Source organism: Mustela lutreola, chromosome 6 (genome assembly GCF_030435805.1).
Source record: "Mustela lutreola isolate mMusLut2 chromosome 6, mMusLut2.pri, whole genome shotgun sequence".
NCBI classification, from domain to species: Eukaryota; Metazoa; Chordata; class Mammalia; order Carnivora; family Mustelidae; genus Mustela; species Mustela lutreola.
In genome coordinates this window covers 70,457,181-70,476,439 of record NC_081295.1, presented here as the reverse complement: position 1 = coordinate 70,476,439, position 19,259 = coordinate 70,457,181, and the positions used below count along the sequence as shown (strand labels likewise).

The following is a 19,259-nucleotide window of genomic DNA, read 5'->3' as shown; positions in this document are numbered from 1 at the left end:
ACTTATTTGTGGAGCATAAGGAATAACATCGAAGACATGGGGCGATGGAGAGGAGAAGGGAGTTGGGGGAAATTGGGAGGGGAAGATGAACCATGAGAGACTGTGGACTCTGAGGAAGTAACTGAGGGGATTTTCTTTGGCAGGGGGTGGGGGGAGGTTGGGTGAGGCTGGTGGTGAGTATTGCAGAGGGCACGTATTGCATGGAGCACTGGATGTGGTGCATAAACAATGAATTCTGGAAGACTGAAAAGAAATTTAAAAAATAAATAAAAATTTTTTAAAAAGAAAAAATTTCAATATATCAAAATGTTAAATAATATTGCAATACATAATAAGGAATCCAGAGGAACTGGGTAGACCATAAGGGCCATAAGAGTTCAGTTATAAAAAGACTACATGAGGTTTGAGTGGAGGGCAAATGTGTGTGGGTATCATCCCGGAATCATACATTCACAGGTGTGATCACAAACAGCTCCTCAGGCTATAGGTCTATCTAGGACCATTCTGCAAATCTACTCTTCCCCAATCCCCGGAACTAGATGAGGCTAGTTCCACCAGCATCCATATGACCAGGCAGGGTGCCAGGGGGTGGAATAAGAATCAGCATAGCCCTTTAGTAAGTGCACACAGTGATGGATGTTGACGGCAGATTATCACCTAATTTCTTCTTGCCCTCATCCCTTGTATTAATTGGCACATGCAAATTATACATGCAAAAATGGATTGTAAACGAACAGTAAAACCATGCATTCATGACTGAAAATACACAAAAAGATGTGCAACTGTCATGGATTCCCCTTAAATATGCTGACTACCCTCCAGGTTCATGCAGATCGTTTTTCCTTGATTCCTAATTTAAAAGGTTTTATTTATTTATTTGAGAGAGAGAGCATAAGCAGGGGGAGAAGCAGAGGGAGAAGCAGACTCCCTGCTAAGCAGGGAACCTGATGCAGGACTCCATCCCAGGACCCTGAGCCAAAAGCAGATGCTTAACTGAGTGAGCCACCCAGATGCCCCATCTTAATTCCTAATTTATTTTATTTTTTTTAAAGATTTTATTTATTTATTTATTTGACAAAGAGAGAGAGATTGCAAGTAGACATAGAAGTAGGCAGAGAGAGGGGGAGTAGGCTCTCGGCTGAGCAGAGAATCTGATGTGGGGCTTGATCCCAGGATCCTGAGATCATGACCTGAGCCAAAGGCAGAGGCTTAACCCACTGAGCCACCCAGGTGCCCCAATTCCTAATTTAAACATGAGGTCTGATCTGAGCTCAGAATGGGTTTAGCTCTTTCTTAAAAATATGGGAAAGATATTTTTAATGTCTTTAAAATAGCTGAAAAAAAGTGTTGTTTTAGAAAATTCTTTTTGAAACCAAAAACCAATGTAGAAGCTTTCAACTAGAAGATTAATTTTGGGGACAAGAACTGAAAAAAAAAACAGCTTGAACAAACACTGTATCTGAGTGTTAACTGTTACAGTTACTCTCACAGTGATTACTATTAAACTGAAACCACATCACACCCCTTGCAATATGAGTATCAACAGAAGCAGAAACATTACATAAGTAATGTGTGATCTTTCTGTCTTCAGCTTTCTAAGCTCCCTGAAATACTGGAGTCAAATATTGGGTGTAGGACACAGGAAGAATTATCAGCAGAGTTTATAATCCCTTTGCAATATGCCTAAGATTTTTCTTGCTTCACATCCTCTATAAACTGCAATTTTCACCAATGTTAAAGTATTTTTACTGTGACCTTTAGCATCAAGTCATTTGCCTTAGCAAATGAAAAATCATGCCTTTCTGTCATATCTAGAAATGCAACATGAACATATTGGAAATAAGTCCTGTTTCAAATCATTGAATAATTATTACAAATTACCTTTACAAAAGATTATCAACCAAGAGACACAGCACAGGAATAACACAATCTCAAAGACTCAGTAATCATATAGCCAACTTTAAATTGGATTTCATCTATGGCATTTACCTATTTTTAATGTTGGAAAGGTTTAGTCTTTTTGTATCAGAAGGACTACTGGAATAGACATCTGAATGGCAGGGGGAAAGTTTCCATACTTTTATTAAACCATTCGTTCTGAAATGAGCAACCCCACCCCCCAGACATTACCCTCTGCTGGAGGCAGCCATACCTACAGCTCATGGTGGGGAGCAGCCAGAGTGGGTGGGCTACCCGACCCTTACTTATCTATCCTTTCAGAAGCTGCAGCTGCTAGATTCAAGAAGGTATAAAGTAGGGGGAGACAAGTTGGCACCAGGAAGTGTTCTTCCCTCAAGTGCTGTTGTTCAGACAGAAACAGAAAGTTTGGTATTAGTGTATCTCATATTTTCTTGTATTTTATTTGCTCAGAGTATCTAGTTGAAAGGAAGTAGGATCAGGGGGAAAAAATCCCATCTCCATATCACAGAGCACCCTGGAACTACATGAATATGCCAAAGCTTGGAAATTGGGTTGGAAGATGTACATGTGTATTTGACCCCCCAGCTGTAGATCTAAGAGGCAGTTCCACCAGCATCCATATGGCCAGGAGTAACACCCAGGGCATCCACACCCTGGCTGTGGACAGACATTGAATCTAGAGTTCTGCTGTCTCAGCTATGAATTTAAGAGCTGCATGGAGCTTCTGTCCTCAAGATTCAGAGTAAGATTGAATTTTTTTTAAATACATACCATATGAGGCAAACACCTTCTGAATTGTTTCGGTATCCTTAGTAGATTGCAAAAACACACTCCCTCACTGAAAAAGAGCCAAAAATCATAGAAAACCAGTTGAGATTAAAAGAAAATCAGAAGTAAATGAAAAAGGAGTTGGCTAAGATAATAAAGGCCTACAAGGAAACAAAAGTACAATAGAACTTCTACTGTCTGAATGTTTGTGTCCACCCAAAATTCCTGTGTTGAAATCCTAACCTCCAAAGGTGGTCTTAGGAGATGGGGCTTTTGGAGGGTGTTCAGGTCATAAGGATGGGACCCTTATGGATGGGTTTAGTGCCCTTATAGGACATCTCATAGAGCTCCCTTGCTTCTTCTGCCCTGTAAGGACACAGAAGAAGCCTGTGACCCAGAAAGAGGCTCTCATCTGATCATGCCGGCACCTGATCTCAGAATTAACCACCTCCAGAACCATGAGCAATAAATTTCTGTTATTTATAAGCCACCAGATCTGTGATATTTTGGTTTAGCTGCCTGAGACAGAACTGAAAGATGCCTTTCTGGCAGTAAAAAGCAGAATGAACACATCAGAAAAGTGAGCTGGTGATACAGAAAACCAACATGAGCTCTCCCAGATTGCAAAGGACAGGGAGAAAGAGATTTTTTTTTTCAATTAGAGGATAATACTTACTCAGAACCTAAAAATAAGTTATTTCTTAAGGATCATATTTGTGTTTCTGAGAAGAAAACTGCTATATGAAAAGCAGTAAGGCACAAGTAAAAAAATTTTTTTAAAAATTGATAAAATAACTTCAATATGAAGATGCAGGGAGTTTACTGAGATACAAGCTAAATCAATTAAGTGATGGTGTTATGACCTGAGTAGAAAACTCACTTACCACCGTGTAACTAGACCAAGTTTTCTGTGGTCCCCAGTGTTCACCCCACACACTCAGCTGTTGCTTTACTTATGATGTTCAAGAATTCCTTTTGGACAGTAATAGATTCCAAGCCACATGTTTCTCCTACTCTGACTAGTCAGGACTTTTCTGCAAAATACTTCTCTCAATCTTGGTATTAATTCTATCAATAAATAGAGGAAACATCCAGTCACAAAGACTAATCCTTAAACTTTTGTCTCACCATGACCCCGAAGACCCACCCCAGCTAGAGGCCACCAGCATAAGTGATGCCTGTCTTTGAAACAGCCTATTGAAGCTATTCAGTTGATGGTTGGTGAGACTATTCTTTTTTTTTTTAATTTTTTATTTTTTATAAACATATATTTTTATTCCCAGGGGTACAGGTCTGTGAATCACAGGGTTTACACACTTCACAGCACTCACCAAAGCACATACCCTCCCCAATGTCCATAACCCCACCCCCCTTCTCCCAACCCCCCTCCCCCCAGCAACCCTCAATTTGTTTTGTGAGATTAAGAGTCACTTATGGTTTGTCTCCCTCCCAATCCCATCTTGTTTCATTGATTCTTCTCCTACCCACTTAAGCCCCCATGTTGCATTACCACTTCCTCATATCAGGGAGATCATATGATAGTTGTCTTTCTCTGCTTGACTTATTTCGCTAAGCATGATATGCTCTAGCTCCATCCATGTTGTCACAAATGGCAAGATTTCATTTCTTTTGATGGCTGCATAGTATTCCATTGTGTATATATACCACATCTTCTTGATCCATTCATCTGTTGATGGACATCTAGGTTCTTTCCATAGTTTGGCTATTGTGGACATTGTTGCTATAAACATTCGGGTGCACATGCCCCTTCGGATCACTATGTTTGTATCTTTAGGGTAAATACCCAGTAGTGCAATTGCTGGGTCATAGGGCAGTTCTATTTTCAACATTTTGAGGAACCTCCATGCTGTTTTCCAGAGTGGTTGCACCAGCTTGCATTCCATATCTCTCGGCATCAGGGAAATACAAATCAAAACCACAATGAGATATCACCTCACACCAGTCAGAATGGCTAAAATCAACAAGTCAGGAAATGACAGATGCTGGTGAGGATGTGGAGAAAGGGGAACCCTCCCACACTGTTGGTGGTGAGACTATTCTATCTGGACATGAGAACCGATATGTCTTATATAGATATATGCATAACATAGTATCTTATTGCACATATAATCTTTTTGTCTACAAATCCTTAATGAATGCTTAGGGATTGAAAGGCAAGCCAGTCCTTTATTTTCAATATCAGAATCAAAATGTGAGTTTAATGGACCGAGATTGAAAAATAAGGAGGAAAAAATATGGACAACAGATGAAGTAGTAATTACCAATTGTTTACAAATACACCCCCAAAAATGCTGAATTAAGATGTCTCCCTAGCAACCCCAATTGGCAAAACACATTAGAGAAATGGCTATGGAGTTTATAAGGACAGGATTATGACTGAGGAACATCCACAAAGACATTCTCCAATACTAAAATGCCCCAAAAGTCTACACGTGTACTTCTCTTGGGAAAAAAATACTCAATAGAATACTCCAAGATGAATCAAAAATTTCAAAACTCCATAATAGTCCGACTATATGAAAGGGCTCTTGAGACTTAACTTATGTAGTTTGAGTTCCAGTCTTAGAAATGCAATTGAATATATGTTGTCAGAAGCATTCGCCAGCCTGACAAGAAGTATTTATAGAGTTAGACCTTCTCAAATATTTCTCTTCTACTTCTGGGTTTGTTTGTGGCTTTCCATAATTCCAGAAAAGGTGCTTCTTGAGCCACATTGTTCAACCCTGAGTTCAGCTGGAATCCTTCACTTGCTGTGGTTGATGACCATTTAAAACATTTAAAAGACTACCTGTGGAAGTCAGGTTCCAGTTCTTGCTAACAGTGGCTAAACGCTGGACAGGGAGAAGCCCCCAAATCAGAATTGTCTTGTCTCCTCTGCCTTCAACAAACAAAATCAGTTTCCTGGAAAAAAAGGGGGGGGGGTAGGTACCAGTTTCTTAGCCAAGTAACCTGAAAACTTATTTTTTTTATTTCTTTAAAATTCATTTTTAATGATCTGAATTGTTGATGTTTTTCTATGAAAGATAAGTAAATTTATTATCCCTCATTTGCCACTCTACATCTTATCATCCATCAAAATTATTTGAAGTATTTTTCTGCTCATTATACCAAAAAATCACTATTGTGTACCTTTAAATATATAAGAATATGCAAAGAGAAAAAGATTATAATTAAAAGCAAAATATTAATAGTGGTTATCGCTGGGTTGGATTCTAGTTACTTATATCTTTTTCTCTATTTTCCAAATATTCTGTAATGTTACCATATCACTTTTTAAAAAGATGATTTAAAATCCATTTGTGTAATTTATAGGTCATATGATCACATTTATTTCTGAATATACAGCAAAATTTCAGGGCCTAAATACACAAAAATAATATTAGAAGTGATTATCTCTGGGCAATGGATGGAGGGTACTTTTTCCCTCTTATGTATTTTAAATTTTTTTCTATAATGATAACAAACTATTTTATTATAGAAAACGCTGTTTGTATAAAACTTAAGGGTCCGGGGTGGCTTCGAGGAATATATACTCACACATACCGTAAAATATTTATTGAGTTTTATTTTTATTTCACATTTAGAATTTAATAGACTGTAAGACGCTCTACAGGATAAGCCACCTGGTGCCCAACTCAACATAATCAAACAGGCAGAAGCAGAGAGGTGACACATTAGGACTGTTTTGTCACACCGCATGAGTCACAAGAGAGCAAGGACTGCTTTAATTACTAGTCATTGGAATTTCTGATAGATATTATGGAAAATTTTAAATCCAGTTAATTTACTTTGGCAGCTTGACAATGGGCTCATTTACAATCCTCTGAGGGAATTGCAAATTTCCCATGCTTCAATTTGGGATGGGGTGGCATTATTCATATAAGAGCACTGTGGTGGAATGCAGGCCTTAATGTTAGTCAGAATATATTTTTAACCCATCAGAAGCCTAAGTCAAGATTATTCATGTTTGGAAGAAATGGGATAGAGGAGAAAAAAATCAATGATAAGTTTTTTAAAAATGTGTACATGGTCTACCCTGATATTTATAGCTTTTTAAACCTAAAATTCAATCATTGGAATATTTTCATAGAACCCTGTTATACTGACCCTTCCCAAGAATCTTCCAAAATTCTTTTGACTAATACCCTGAGCAGTGGTTTCTTTCAGAAACTAAGCTTTTGCAATCTTAGAATGTGAACTCCACGAGCAAAAGAGTTTTCCCTTCCTTCATTTGCCCTCCATCGAAATCCCCAGTTCATTGCCATGAGCATTTGGAATGTTGAATGAACTCTTATTTCTTGGGTGTGGGAAAGAGGTAGGGCTCAGACTAGGTTAAAGAAAAAGAAAAGTGAAAAAATTCAAAGGTGTATTTGTGGGTGCTCTGAGAACAGTGAAGCCTTTTCATTCATAGAAGATATTTAAAACTTCCAGGGGGCACCTGGGTGGTGCAGTCGATTAAGCCACTGACTATTGGTTTCAGCTCAGGGTCAAGAGATGGAGTCCGGCATTGGGCTCCATGCTCAGCATGGAATCTGCTTAACATTCTCTCTCTCTCCATCCCTCCTGCTCAAGCTCTATCTCTCTCTTAGAAATAAATAAATCTGAAGAAGAAGAAGAGGAAGAGGAAGAAATTTAAAACTTCCAGGTTGTGTTTTAGAATCTTCTTCATATAGGCTGATTGTCAAAACAGACTTGAGTGAATATTTATGAAGCATGGGTATTCAACTCAAGGGGAAAAAATTTCAAAGCAAAAGATGTGTTCAATTTTTTTTTTTCTTTTTCAGAATGCAAATTTTTCTCTTCTGGGCTTTTTTTGTTGTTGTTCATCATTTTTTTTAAGCCAATAAAGCACAAGTTTATAGGTAAAAGTAAGTAGTCCATTCAGGATGATCATATTTCCCCCTCAAGGTTTTGGGAACATGAGGAAATCAAAACCCATTAAAATTATGACCGCGGGAAGGGTAAACGTGATACCTAAATACATGTTGGAACAAGAGAACAGCTCACTGGTGGGAGTTTCAACTTCACCACCACTCCCTCTGGGGCTAGGCTCATCTTGATAGAGTTAACTGCCTGCTTGCATATGCTTCACATTACTCACAACTGGCAACCTGAGAAAGCTGCTGGCATGTGGGAAGAAGTATGTCTTGCTTCATTACTTCTATTCATTTCCTCCTGAGTCTCTGATCTCAACCGACTTTCAGCCAACGCTGAAGAAAGAACTGACCTTTATCTTCTCAGTAAGTAACTGACACGCAAACATGACTGCAAATGAATAGTCAGTTTTCATGATTTAGACTTCAATATTCTCACGTGATTAACTTAAATAAGTCCTTTAAATTCAATCTGCCAGCTTCGAAACATATCGTCAGTGTAAGGGTTCCTCTTACCTTATTTTACTTTGGCAACTGGCGTTCTTGATGGAAGAGAGCTCGTTCCCCAGTTGCCAACTCATTTCTCATTTCTCAGATGCAGTACAAGCTCTGGCCCGAAGACTCCGCCTCTTCCTTTCCCTCACTCTTGAGACTGGCAGTATCCTTACCATAAGGCATATTTTCATCTTCTCGCTGATGACCAGTCTTGACTGCAGAGTTCAGCCCTGTGGAATACAATCGAGTGAGATGGGTGATGTTTGTAAGGACACTCACTTCTTCAGCAGCCCAGACCCATGAGATGATTCCCTGACACCACTGTGAATCAAGGAATAAATGCAGCCTCTCTAATGAGGGGGGCACCCCTATTTCCTCTTTTATGTGGATCTGTGATAAAAACCAGGGGCGCCTGGGTAGCTCAGTCAGTTGAGCACCTGACTCTTGATTTTAGCTCAGGTCATGATCTCAGGGTGGTGGGATCAAGCCCACATGGGGCTCTGCACTGGGCGTGGAACCAAATTAAGATTCCTTCCCTTACCCTCTGCCCTTCACACCCGTCCTCTCTCTCTCTAAAACAAACAAACAAAAAACCCAGGAGTATAACAATAATGAAGAGCCCACAAAAAGCCCCTATACAAATGCAATCAGGGCACTAATAAAATAAATAAATAGATGGTAATCTATTTAGCCAACATCTTTAATGGATGGAAGCAAGCATTGTAATCCACACAGCAGCCCTACAACAAAGGTCGCATTCTTATCTCCATTCCACATAGGAGGAGAGCAAGACAATGAATGGTTAGATAATCTTTCCAAGCTCACACAGCTGGTAAAACAGGATTAGGATTCTGGATTCCAACCTAGATCTGGCCCCAGACCCCATGTTCTGAACCACTGGGTACACTGCCTTTCTATGAGTGGATTAGTATAAGCATATATTTTTAAAATGAAAGTCATATATCATCAACATCTCCCAAACCCCAAAGGAGGGCACGTGCCTGGTTTAGTGATTTTTCTTAATTTCTGTATTTGCTTGAATAAAAACACTTAACTTATATTTTTTAAAACCATAAAGACCAAGTTGTTCAGTTATATGATTAATGAATCACCTTAACTTAAAAAGAATAAAGTCATATGAAAAACTAGAATATTTCCCTGCCAGAGTCACAATGAAAACATAAATTTATAAATTAAAATGTACGTCAGCAACAGACTCCTAAATTTTATTCAGGGATGACTTTCTTCCCTTTTTTGAAAAAGCAAAAAACAGTCAGGCATGCTATCAGCAGGCAGGTCTAAGTTTAAATCACCTCAATGCATTTGTACTCTCTCCATTAGAGTCCATTAAGTGTTTGCCTCTTGGTTGTCCATCATTTACTTTGTTCTTGGCTGGGTCACTTAATGGCTCTGATCCTTAGCACCTGCAGGGATATGGGATGGCTTTGAGATAAATGGTGTGAAGGGCTCAGGTGATACCTGCCTATGATAAGTCACAGTTACAAACACTGTGGCCATTTTCATTATTAATAATTCTTCTCTAGAGGATGTGCTGGCTTTGTCTGCCCAGTCTGTCCCCCTCCTTACTTCTCCTGGTATTTGTGCCTCCCGCTCCCTTCCTCTGAGGGATTCGTCCCAGTTCTGTGGTGTCTGGAGGGGCGGACCACAAGGGTGGGATAGGACTCACGGTGGTCCTATTGGGCAAGTACCTGGAATTCCCAGATTGGAGGGGAAACAAAGTACTTCTTTTAGTTTGAATTAGAATCTCCAAGAATGTAACCCCAGAGCTGACTAACATCACATTTGTGGGGCATATATCTGTAGAGGAAATAGAGAGAATTGGAAGCCAGTTCATGGGTGGCTAAGCTAAGGAAAAATACACCCAAGTACAGCTTGATCCTTATCCTTCCAGGTACAGTAGTTACTAGTGTCCCATTTATATTCAGTTTTCAGAAATTTGCAGTTGAAAAACTTCTGACCAAGTAGGTTATTCATCCATTCATTTATTCTTTCATGCTTCATATATATATATATATATATATATATATATATATCTTTCTCTATATATATGTATATACATATATATGTATATATATAATAATACATATATGTATAATAAATATATAAATATACATACATACATACATACATATATATATATTTGGTTCTTGATATTTATAAGAAACTGAGTAGCTGGACAGGTTTCAGAGGAAAATTGCAATTCTGGGTCTGTTTGAATTTTTGGATGGTCTTAGGCATGCGGGATGGGTTATGGCTTTCTCAAGCAGGCTTTGGGGTCTTGGCCGAAAGTAGGACATTTAGAGCCAGGCTACCATATCCCTCATTTTGTAAAAATCTGAGTCCAAAGTAATTTTTATTATTTTTGAGAATACAGAAAGTTCAGAAGGTACAAATAAGGGAATAAAAATCATCCATAGACCAAATACCAAGAAGTAACCTCTGTGAATATATTGGTATATCCATTTCCAGTAAGACCTTATTTGGTGAGTAAATTCATGGGTCTGTGAGTAAGTTCACGGGTCAGAATTATTTTGATCCTTCAAAGATATTCTATTTTTTGGTCCTCTTCTGACACAACTAAATTAGATGGCCATTTAGGGTATAATAAAGGATCTTCAACTGGATAATCAGAGCAGCATTTATCTGTGCCTTCTCACCAGGGGCACAAATTCTGCCTAAGTGACAACTGTCCACGGCCAATGGGTCATGTTCACCAGGAGATCATCAGAAACTCTGCTTGCATGCTGTCACTTGAGCAGTTAAGCATGAACTAGATGACACATGTGAGAAACTGGCCGTCCTATTAGACCAAGGAGGAGGCAGTGGAAACCTAAAACAGCTAAGTTCTGAGGCTCAATTAAACTCCAGCCTCTTCTTCCCATGTACAAAGGACACCCACTGATGCACTAGTTTGCTCTTAAATGTGTTCCATCAGAAACTGATTCATGACATCTCTCATAGAACTTAAGGTCACCCAGTCCTGTCTGGATGTTTTGCTAAACTCCATGACTCAGAGGTGTCCTGTCCAGAAGGATATAGGATTTCATCCCTGTGGGTAGTTTAGAAACTATTCTTGTGATCTTATTTATAATATTCATTTCCTTCAAGAAATTATGGCTAAAGTTCTGCCTGAATTATCACAAATTCTGAACTGATGATATCTTAATTAATGGTTTTGAATCTCCTAGTTCTTATTTTTCACACAAATGAAATCTTGTCATAAAGTGGTTCTGGTAGTGGTGAAATATCTTGTTTTCAGACTAACTGTCCTACTAACTACAATTATATATTCTAGACAAAATGTAAAGATCACCTGTTCAGGTCACTAGAGAAAGTCCAAAAGGAAGAAGAATTGAGAAGTTATTCAACACTTAAAAGAAGCAAAGACAGGGGTAAGACCCACATTATTCAGTTTTTCCCTGGATGGCAGTGGGGGACACACTTCAATCCAGGGCATGGAGGATGATCTCCAATAGAAATCCCTAATCTTAGTAGCCTAAGTAGCCTGGACTACCACGGTAGCTGGAAATTGAGAGAACAAATCTCAAAAAGGAGGAATCAGAGTAATAGGAGCCCCAAAATCTGTGTATTAACGTCCCTCAAATTCTTGGTTAACCTCTGAACTGTATTTATGCAGGATAAGATTCTAAGAAACTCAGAAGGAAAGTGATAGCTGGAAAAGCTGAAAGACCTGTGCATTGGTTTCAGTGGCCACTCACCATAAAGAACACAGAGTTTAGACTTCAAGACCCACCCAATTAGAAGCATTTGGTGAATGTCCCAGGCTTCCATTAAAACTGCACAAGGGAGGGACGCCTGGGTGGCTCAGTTGGTTAAGCGGCTGCCTTTGGCTCGGGTCATGATCCCAGCGTCCTGGGATCAAGTCCCGCATCGGGCTCCTTGCTCGGCGGGGAGCCTGCTTCTCCCTCTGCCTCTCCAGGCCTCTCTGCCTGTGCTCGCTCGCTCTCTCTCTTCCTCTATCCCTGACAAATAAATAAATAAAAAATCTTAAAAAAAAAAAAAAACTGCACAAGGGACATGCATTAGGAGTAAAGACTTACTCTCAACCTCCAAAATATGCTAAATGAAAGAAGCCAGATGCAAAGGGCTACATACTGTATGATTCATTTATTGCATGGTTAGAGAAAATAAATTTATAGAGACAAAAAACAGATCAGTGGTTGCCTAGGACTGAGGGTAGTGACACAAGGCACAAGGCAGTTTTTTGAAATGATGGAAATGTTCTAAAACTGGAAGGTGGATAAACAAAATGTCATATATATGAATTATTCATATATATATGGATGAACAAAATGTCATATATATGTGTGTGTGTATATATATATGTATATATATATACATATATATGTGTGTGTGTATATATATATGGATTATCCTCTTTTAAAAGGAAGGAAATTCTGACATGTTCTACAACATAGAAGAGCCTTGAGGACATTATTTTAAGTGAAATAAGCCAGTCACAAAAGGACAAATACTGTATGATTCCACTTATATGAGGTACCTAGAGTCATCAAATTCACAGAGACAAAAAGCAAAATGATGGTTTTCCGGGCCTGGGAGGAGAGAGAAATGGAGAATTGTTGTTTGGCAGGCATAGAATTTCAGTTTTGCAAAATATAAAGGGGTTCCAGAGATAGATCGTAGAAATAATTGCCCAACAATGTGAATGTGAATGTACTTAATGCCACTGAACTATACACTTAAAAATGGCCAAAATTGCAACTTTTATGTTATGCATATTTTATCACAATTTTTAAAAATTGGCTTGTGGTAATTGTACAGCCCTATTAATTTGCAAAAAATCACTGAATTATGCACTTATTATAGGTGAATTTTTTGGTATGTAAATTATACTTCAATTAAGCTACTAAATAGACCCTGAAAAAAAGTCTTTTTCCTCAGACTAAGAAATTTTCCTTGGGACTAATGACAAAACTAAAATAAACCTACACTTAAGAAAGGCTAAAACCAAGATTTCACAGCTCAAGGGGATTTTCCAATAATACAACTACTTGTTAGAACAAAAATCACACACTCTTCAGAAAAAAATAACACAATTCAGGTTGTACATAATGGACTATCACAACACCAACTATGTAATTAAAAATCACTAAATGTAGCTCATAATCAAGAGAAAAATTTTAGTTGATAGAAACAGGCTAATAGATGGTATAGATGTTCAAATTAGCATAAAGAGGTTTTGAAATAGCTAAAATATTTAAAGCACCTATAGGAAAAGATTAGTAGGAGAGGTGAGGTAGGGAATTTTAGGAGATATATGGCATTTGTAAAAATTTGAGAAGGAAAAGAACTAAATGGAAATATTAGAAATAAAAAGTACAATATTTGGAATAAAACATTCATTTGATGGCATTAAAAGATATTTGGCCATACCAAGAGAAAGCATTAGTGACTTTGAAGATAGAAGTCACCCAAACTGAGGCACAGGAAAAGAAAAGAATTTTTAAAAATAAAAGGAACCTGAATTGCCTGTCAAATGATATCAAGCAGTCTAATATGCATGTAATGGGAGTTCCAAAAGGAAAGGAGAGAAAGAATCAGGCAGAAAATTATATTTGAAGAAATAAGGACAAAAATTTTCTAAATTTGATCGAAATCAGCAACCCATGAATCTAGGACACTCAGTGAAAGCCAAGCAGGATAAAAACAAATAAAATCCCATCTGATAAGATCATAAGTAAGCTTCTAAAAACAAAAGATGGAAAGAAAATCTTAAAAGCAACCATGGTTTAAAAAAATTCATCCCATAAAGATAACAACAATACTTATGGTTTCCTTCTCCATCAGAAAAAAGTAGAATCCAGAAGACAATGGAACCACATCTTTAAAATGTTGAAAGAAAAAAAAAAACCTCTCAATCAAGCATTCCATATCTGGTAAAAACATCTTCTGAAGTGCAGGTGAAATAACTTACCTTCAAATAAAAAGCTGATAGAATGTGTTGTCAGCAGACCTCTCTCATAGGAAATGACCCTGACCATTCCTCTGGCTGAAGGAAAACAAGAGATGATACAGTTTGGATCTACTGCTAGGAAGGAAGAGCATTGGCAATGGAAGCTCTCTTTAAAAAATAATAGATTGAGGACGGCTGGGTGGCTTAGTGGGTTAAAGCCTCTGCCTTGGGCTCAGCTCATGATTCCAGGGTCCTGTGCTCCAGCCCCGAATCAGGCTCTCTGCTCAGTGGAGAGCCTGCTCCCTCCCCACCGCCAACAGGCCTCTCTGCCTACTTGTGATCTCTCTGTCAAACAAGTAATATCTTTAAAAAAAAAAAAAATAATTGATTTTTGTACTTCTTTTCTTATATTCTTTAAATGTCAATTCATAGTTCAAAACAAAAGTGACAGTACTGTATTGTGATTTATTTCATATTGAGAAGTTGAAAATATGAAAACAATACAAAAGGTGAAAAAAGTGTTAATGCAATTACACTATTGGGAGATTGTTACACCATATGAAAAGTGATATGTTTATTCAAATTACAATGTGACAGTTAAGGATGTATGCTATAATCCCAAAAGAATTCTTTATCATGGATTAGTTACTACTCCAATTTAATAACATTTCCATTAAAACTAAGGAGCATCATGTGAAAGTTACTTTAAAAGTTACTTTAAAAACTCACAGGAAAACACTATAAAGTTATAATAGGATGCAAATATTTCCAATAGAAAGACAAGATTTTTCTCTAAGTATTCAAATATTTTCTAAGTCATCCTCTCTTTTACAGACTCAGAGAAGGTTTAGAATAAATAAGGTGATGTGTTTGAGGGAAAGATTTAGGCAAAAATAACAAGTTTTCAAATTTTATTGTATCCTCATCTCAAGCCTTATAATGCAGGATAAATTTAAAATATCACTATTTTAAAATCCAGTATGCAGGTTGGACTAGACAGCAAAACTCTCCACAGGGACACTACCCTGAGAAACTGGTCATATTTTGTGGCTTTATAAAAATAAAAATAGCTAAATAAATAAATAAACAAAAATAAAAATAGGGCAGTTGCAGTCGTGCTCTCCGAGTTCCTGTCTCCCTCCTCGCACCGCCCGGATGGCCTCCCAGAACCGCGACCCAGCTGCGGCCAGCATCGCCGCCGCCCGCAAAGGAGCTGAGCCCAGCGGGGGCGCCGCCCGTGGACCCGTGGGCAAGAGGCTACAGCAGGAGCTGATGACCCTCATGATGTCCGGTGACAAAGGAATTTCTGCCTTCCCTGAATCAGACAACCTTTTCAAATGGGTGGGGACCATCCACGGAGCAGCTGGCACAGTGTATGAAGACCTGCGGTATAAGCTCTCCTTGGAGTTCCCCACTGGCTACCCCTACAATGCGCCCACAGTGAAATTCCTCACACCCTGCTACCACCCCAACGTGGACACCCAGGGGAACATCTGCCTGGACATCCTGAAGGACAAGTGGTCAGCCCTGTATGACCTCAGGACCATCCTGCTGTCCATCCAGAGCCTGCTAGGAGAACCAAACATTGATAGTCCTTTGAACACACACGCTGCCGAGCTCTGGAAAAACCCCACAGCCTTTAAGAAGTACCTACAAGAAACCTACTCAAAGCAGGTCTCCAGCCAAGATCCCTGACTGTCCAGCCTCTCTCCTTGTGTTGTCTTTTTATTTTCTCCTTAGACAGTCTGTCTTTTTCTTCATTTCTATCTAGGACTGTGTATCTTCAGCTGTGGTGTCATTTTTGTTTTGTTTCTGTTTTTTAAATTAAGTCTCTGGTTGAGCCCTTGTGATGAATATATTAAATAAATACATTGAATTTTTAAATAAATAAATAAATAAAATAAAAATAGTAAATAATTATTGAATGTCCATCATAGGTGCCAAGGATAAGAGTTAAGAACAGAGTAGATGACCATCCTGACCTTCAGGGAACTCTTCATCTAAAATAACACACACAGGGGCACCTGAGTGGCTGAGTGGGTTGAAGGCTCTGCCTTCAGCTCAGGTTATGATCTCAGGGTCCTGGGATCGAGCCCCAAGTTGGGCTCTCTGCTCAGCGGGGAGCCTGCTTCCCCTTCTCTCTCTGTCTGCCTCTCTGCCTACTTACGATCTCTGTCAAGTGAATAATAAAAAAAAATTTTAAATAACACATACATAATACAAACATAATACACAAAGCACACAAATAACTGAAATTCAAGACTGAATGCAAAAAAAAAAAAAGAAAAGAAAAGAAAAGAAAAAAATCCAATGAGAAAATTATCAAGTTTAATGGAGAATTAGATCATCTCTAGTTGCAGCGATTAGGAAAATCTTCAGAGAGTTTGCAATGGACCTTGAAGGATAAGTGGGATTTTCTTGGTGCAAGAGTGTGGAGCTACAACAATAGACACAGAAGTACAAAAGTGGGAAACTATGAAGTGTATGAGCAGACGATCCAGCTACTCAGTTTATCTCTGTTACTAGGGACTAATAGAAGAGTCATCAGAAATAACTCGCACAAGCAAATTGGGGCATCCTCTGAAGGGATAGGCAGGTCACCCCAAGAATTCAGAACTTTGTTCTCTGAGTTATAGGATGTCATGTCTCCATGCCAAGGGACTGACATAATCAAACTCTATTCTTGGGGAAGACAAATCTGGCTGATGAGCTATAGACAAGCAAGACTGCAGAGTCCCATAAATATGTCCTACTTCCCTGAAGGATTACAGCATGCCAGGGACTCAACTCGGATGCCACTGGAACAGAAGCCAGAGCTAATGTCTAGGAGGATGCTGCCATGGGATTCCTAAATCACCTAATGTCACACATGGAATGCCTCCAGACTCCCAGCTCCATGTGGGGTTCCATGCAGCATATAAAGCTGAGTGACATCAAAGAGCAGATTAAAACACATTCACAAATCACAAAACACAAGCTATAACAGAACAGATGCTATATAGTTGTTTTGTCCTTCAGGACATGAGCACCCACGGCTGAACTGGGCAGAGAGGGAATAGCTGGAACTTGAAAGTAGACACGTCTACCGGGATAGAGTCACACTGAAAGGACAGATTCAACTTCAGGGGGAAGGGGAAGTCCAGTTGGGCAAACAGAACGTAGAGTATGGGAAGCACAACCATCAACTACAGGTATAAATCAAGATAGAATATCTCACCACAGCAGGGTCCAACCCCCAATAACACTGCGGTCTTCCCTTATGACAGAGCAGAAGAAGGGGAATCCAGTATAGCCAATAATCACAGATGCTAGTAGAGAAGCAGAGCTATGAGGGCACTAGCATATCTGTCACCACTCACAAGAATGACCCTGTTAGGCTTAGGGTCATCAACATGGAAAGGGAACAGCCACTTGCTCTCTGATGAGACTCTTGAGACTGCCCACATTATAGACACTGTTATCTTGCAGTCTAGTCAGGTAAACAAGTTCTGAGGCACAGAGAACAATCACCAAAACTGGGCTATAAATTTGAGAGTATGTGTTAGGACCCAAACATAAAGCCAATTAACGGAATTGGGGTCCAGAGTCAATATCAGTCTTAGATATTCCATGCTGGAATTCTTTAAATCCCCCCTAATCCTGGTCGGGATCACGGTTGAGATTGAGTCGAGGCAAGTCATATGAGTAAGGATGAGAGAAGGGTGGTCAAGGCTGGGAAGCCAGGCCTCCCCTGGATGGAAAGCATCAGTCCAGTAGGGAAGCCATTATTCTGACCAGGAGGCTCAGAGCAAAGAATCATGGATGAGACAATATTGGAGCTGGCTCTTTTCTAAGAGATAAGATTTTTCTCAAGACGAAGAAGAAATAGAAAGACTCACCAGGCTGTGAGAACAACACAAGCAAACAGGGTGGCCAGAATGTCAGTGATTCTCAGGGTTGTAGAAAGGGGTGAGGTCAGGGAGACATGGTTAAATGAGACCCCCAAACCAACCTAAGTAATCGGGATTTCGTTCTATCAGTAACCAGCGTACATTAGAGATTTTGAGGAAAGAAGTGACAAGGTGCCATTCTGGACAATAAGCTTGACCATTGTATCTGAACTCTACTTCTCCACCTTCTCAATTTGGGGGGAGGGTTTTCAACCATAGGAATATTGACAATGCCCTCCCTGCTCCAATATTGGATCAAACGGGATCATTGACCCTGTGTCCCATGTCCAGTCTGATAAGGAGTCTCCATTCTCACTTCATCTTGCGATCTCTGTGGACACTTTTCTCTTTCTCCTTTGTCTCAGGGTCTTGACCAGCACCTGTCTGGGATATGACTCTTCAGGCCTTGTTCTGTGGGCTGGTGTCGGCACATCAGTGTTGCCCTGTGAATAACCCTTGCCTCTGCATATTTAGTTGCGATACTCTGGGTTTAGCCTTAATCCCACCTGCCCACCTAAGAATTCCCTTTCAGATAGATAATCTTGGGATCATGACTGTTCAAAGAGGTCACAGAGGGAATAGTGAAAAGGTCTGCCAGATGCTGTTTATGTTGGCACGTTGCCCCACATAAGCTCTGACCTTGTTTTGATGTTCTAACTAGCCAGAGGACTGTCACACCACTTGTTCTCCAGAGGACTTCATTTTATTTATTTATTTATTTATTTATTTTATTTGGCAGAGGAGAGAGTGGGAAAGAGAAAGTAGCAGGGGGAGGGATAGAAGCAGGCTCCCCGCTGAGCAGGGAGCCAGATGCGGGACTCAATCCCAGACCCTGAGCTGAAGGCAGACACTTAACTGACTGAGCCTCTACCCAGGTGTCCCAGAGGCTTCATTGTGTTGTACTGAGTGAGAAGAGGCCTTACCAGTACAAGCTGGGAAGTTTAAAAAGAGAAGCTTAAAAAGAAGAAGGAGGAAGTAGGGATGATGGAGAAAAGAAACAACAAATAAACATAAAATAGGCACTATTTGTCTGTAGGCTTCTGACTTAGCACAGACAACAAGTCATTCAGCAAAAACTAGTGTTGGTTGTGTATACTGCATAGCTTCCTATTGCTTCCTTCTCAAAGATTCTTCAGGATAAAGCTAAGAAATGAAACCCTTTGTCATTTTCTTTTCTCCTTAAAATTGGGAAGGAACAGGAGAAACATTTCATGGGTAAAAAGGTATCTGACAGGAACCACAAAATAAAAATTCAGAATCAACCTTTCTGGTCTAATTAATATAATGCATTTGGGT

General features: G+C 39.3%; 1 protein-coding gene and 1 long non-coding RNA gene across 3 annotated transcripts in view; one reads left to right on the top strand and one right to left on the bottom strand.

The window, feature by feature from the left end:
- Positions 1-4,875: 4,875 nt before the first annotated feature.
- The window catches only part of LOC131833807 (uncharacterized), a 54,362-nt gene continuing 39,978 nt past the window's right edge, over positions 4,876-19,259 (bottom strand). For both annotated transcript variants that reach the window (XR_009354640.1, XR_009354641.1), the window contains 2 exons: positions 8,100-8,308; positions 4,876-5,610 (listed from right to left, as the gene is read on the bottom strand). This is a non-coding gene — a long non-coding RNA (uncharacterized LOC131833807). The remainder of the gene's footprint in view (positions 5,611-8,099; positions 8,309-19,259) is intronic.
- On the top strand, positions 15,143-15,908 carry LOC131833805 (ubiquitin-conjugating enzyme E2 C-like). The gene has a single exon (XM_059177563.1). It carries the CDS (start codon positions 15,190-15,192, stop codon positions 15,727-15,729), a length of 540 nt encoding a protein of 179 aa, XP_059033546.1. The 5' UTR covers positions 15,143-15,189; the 3' UTR covers positions 15,730-15,908.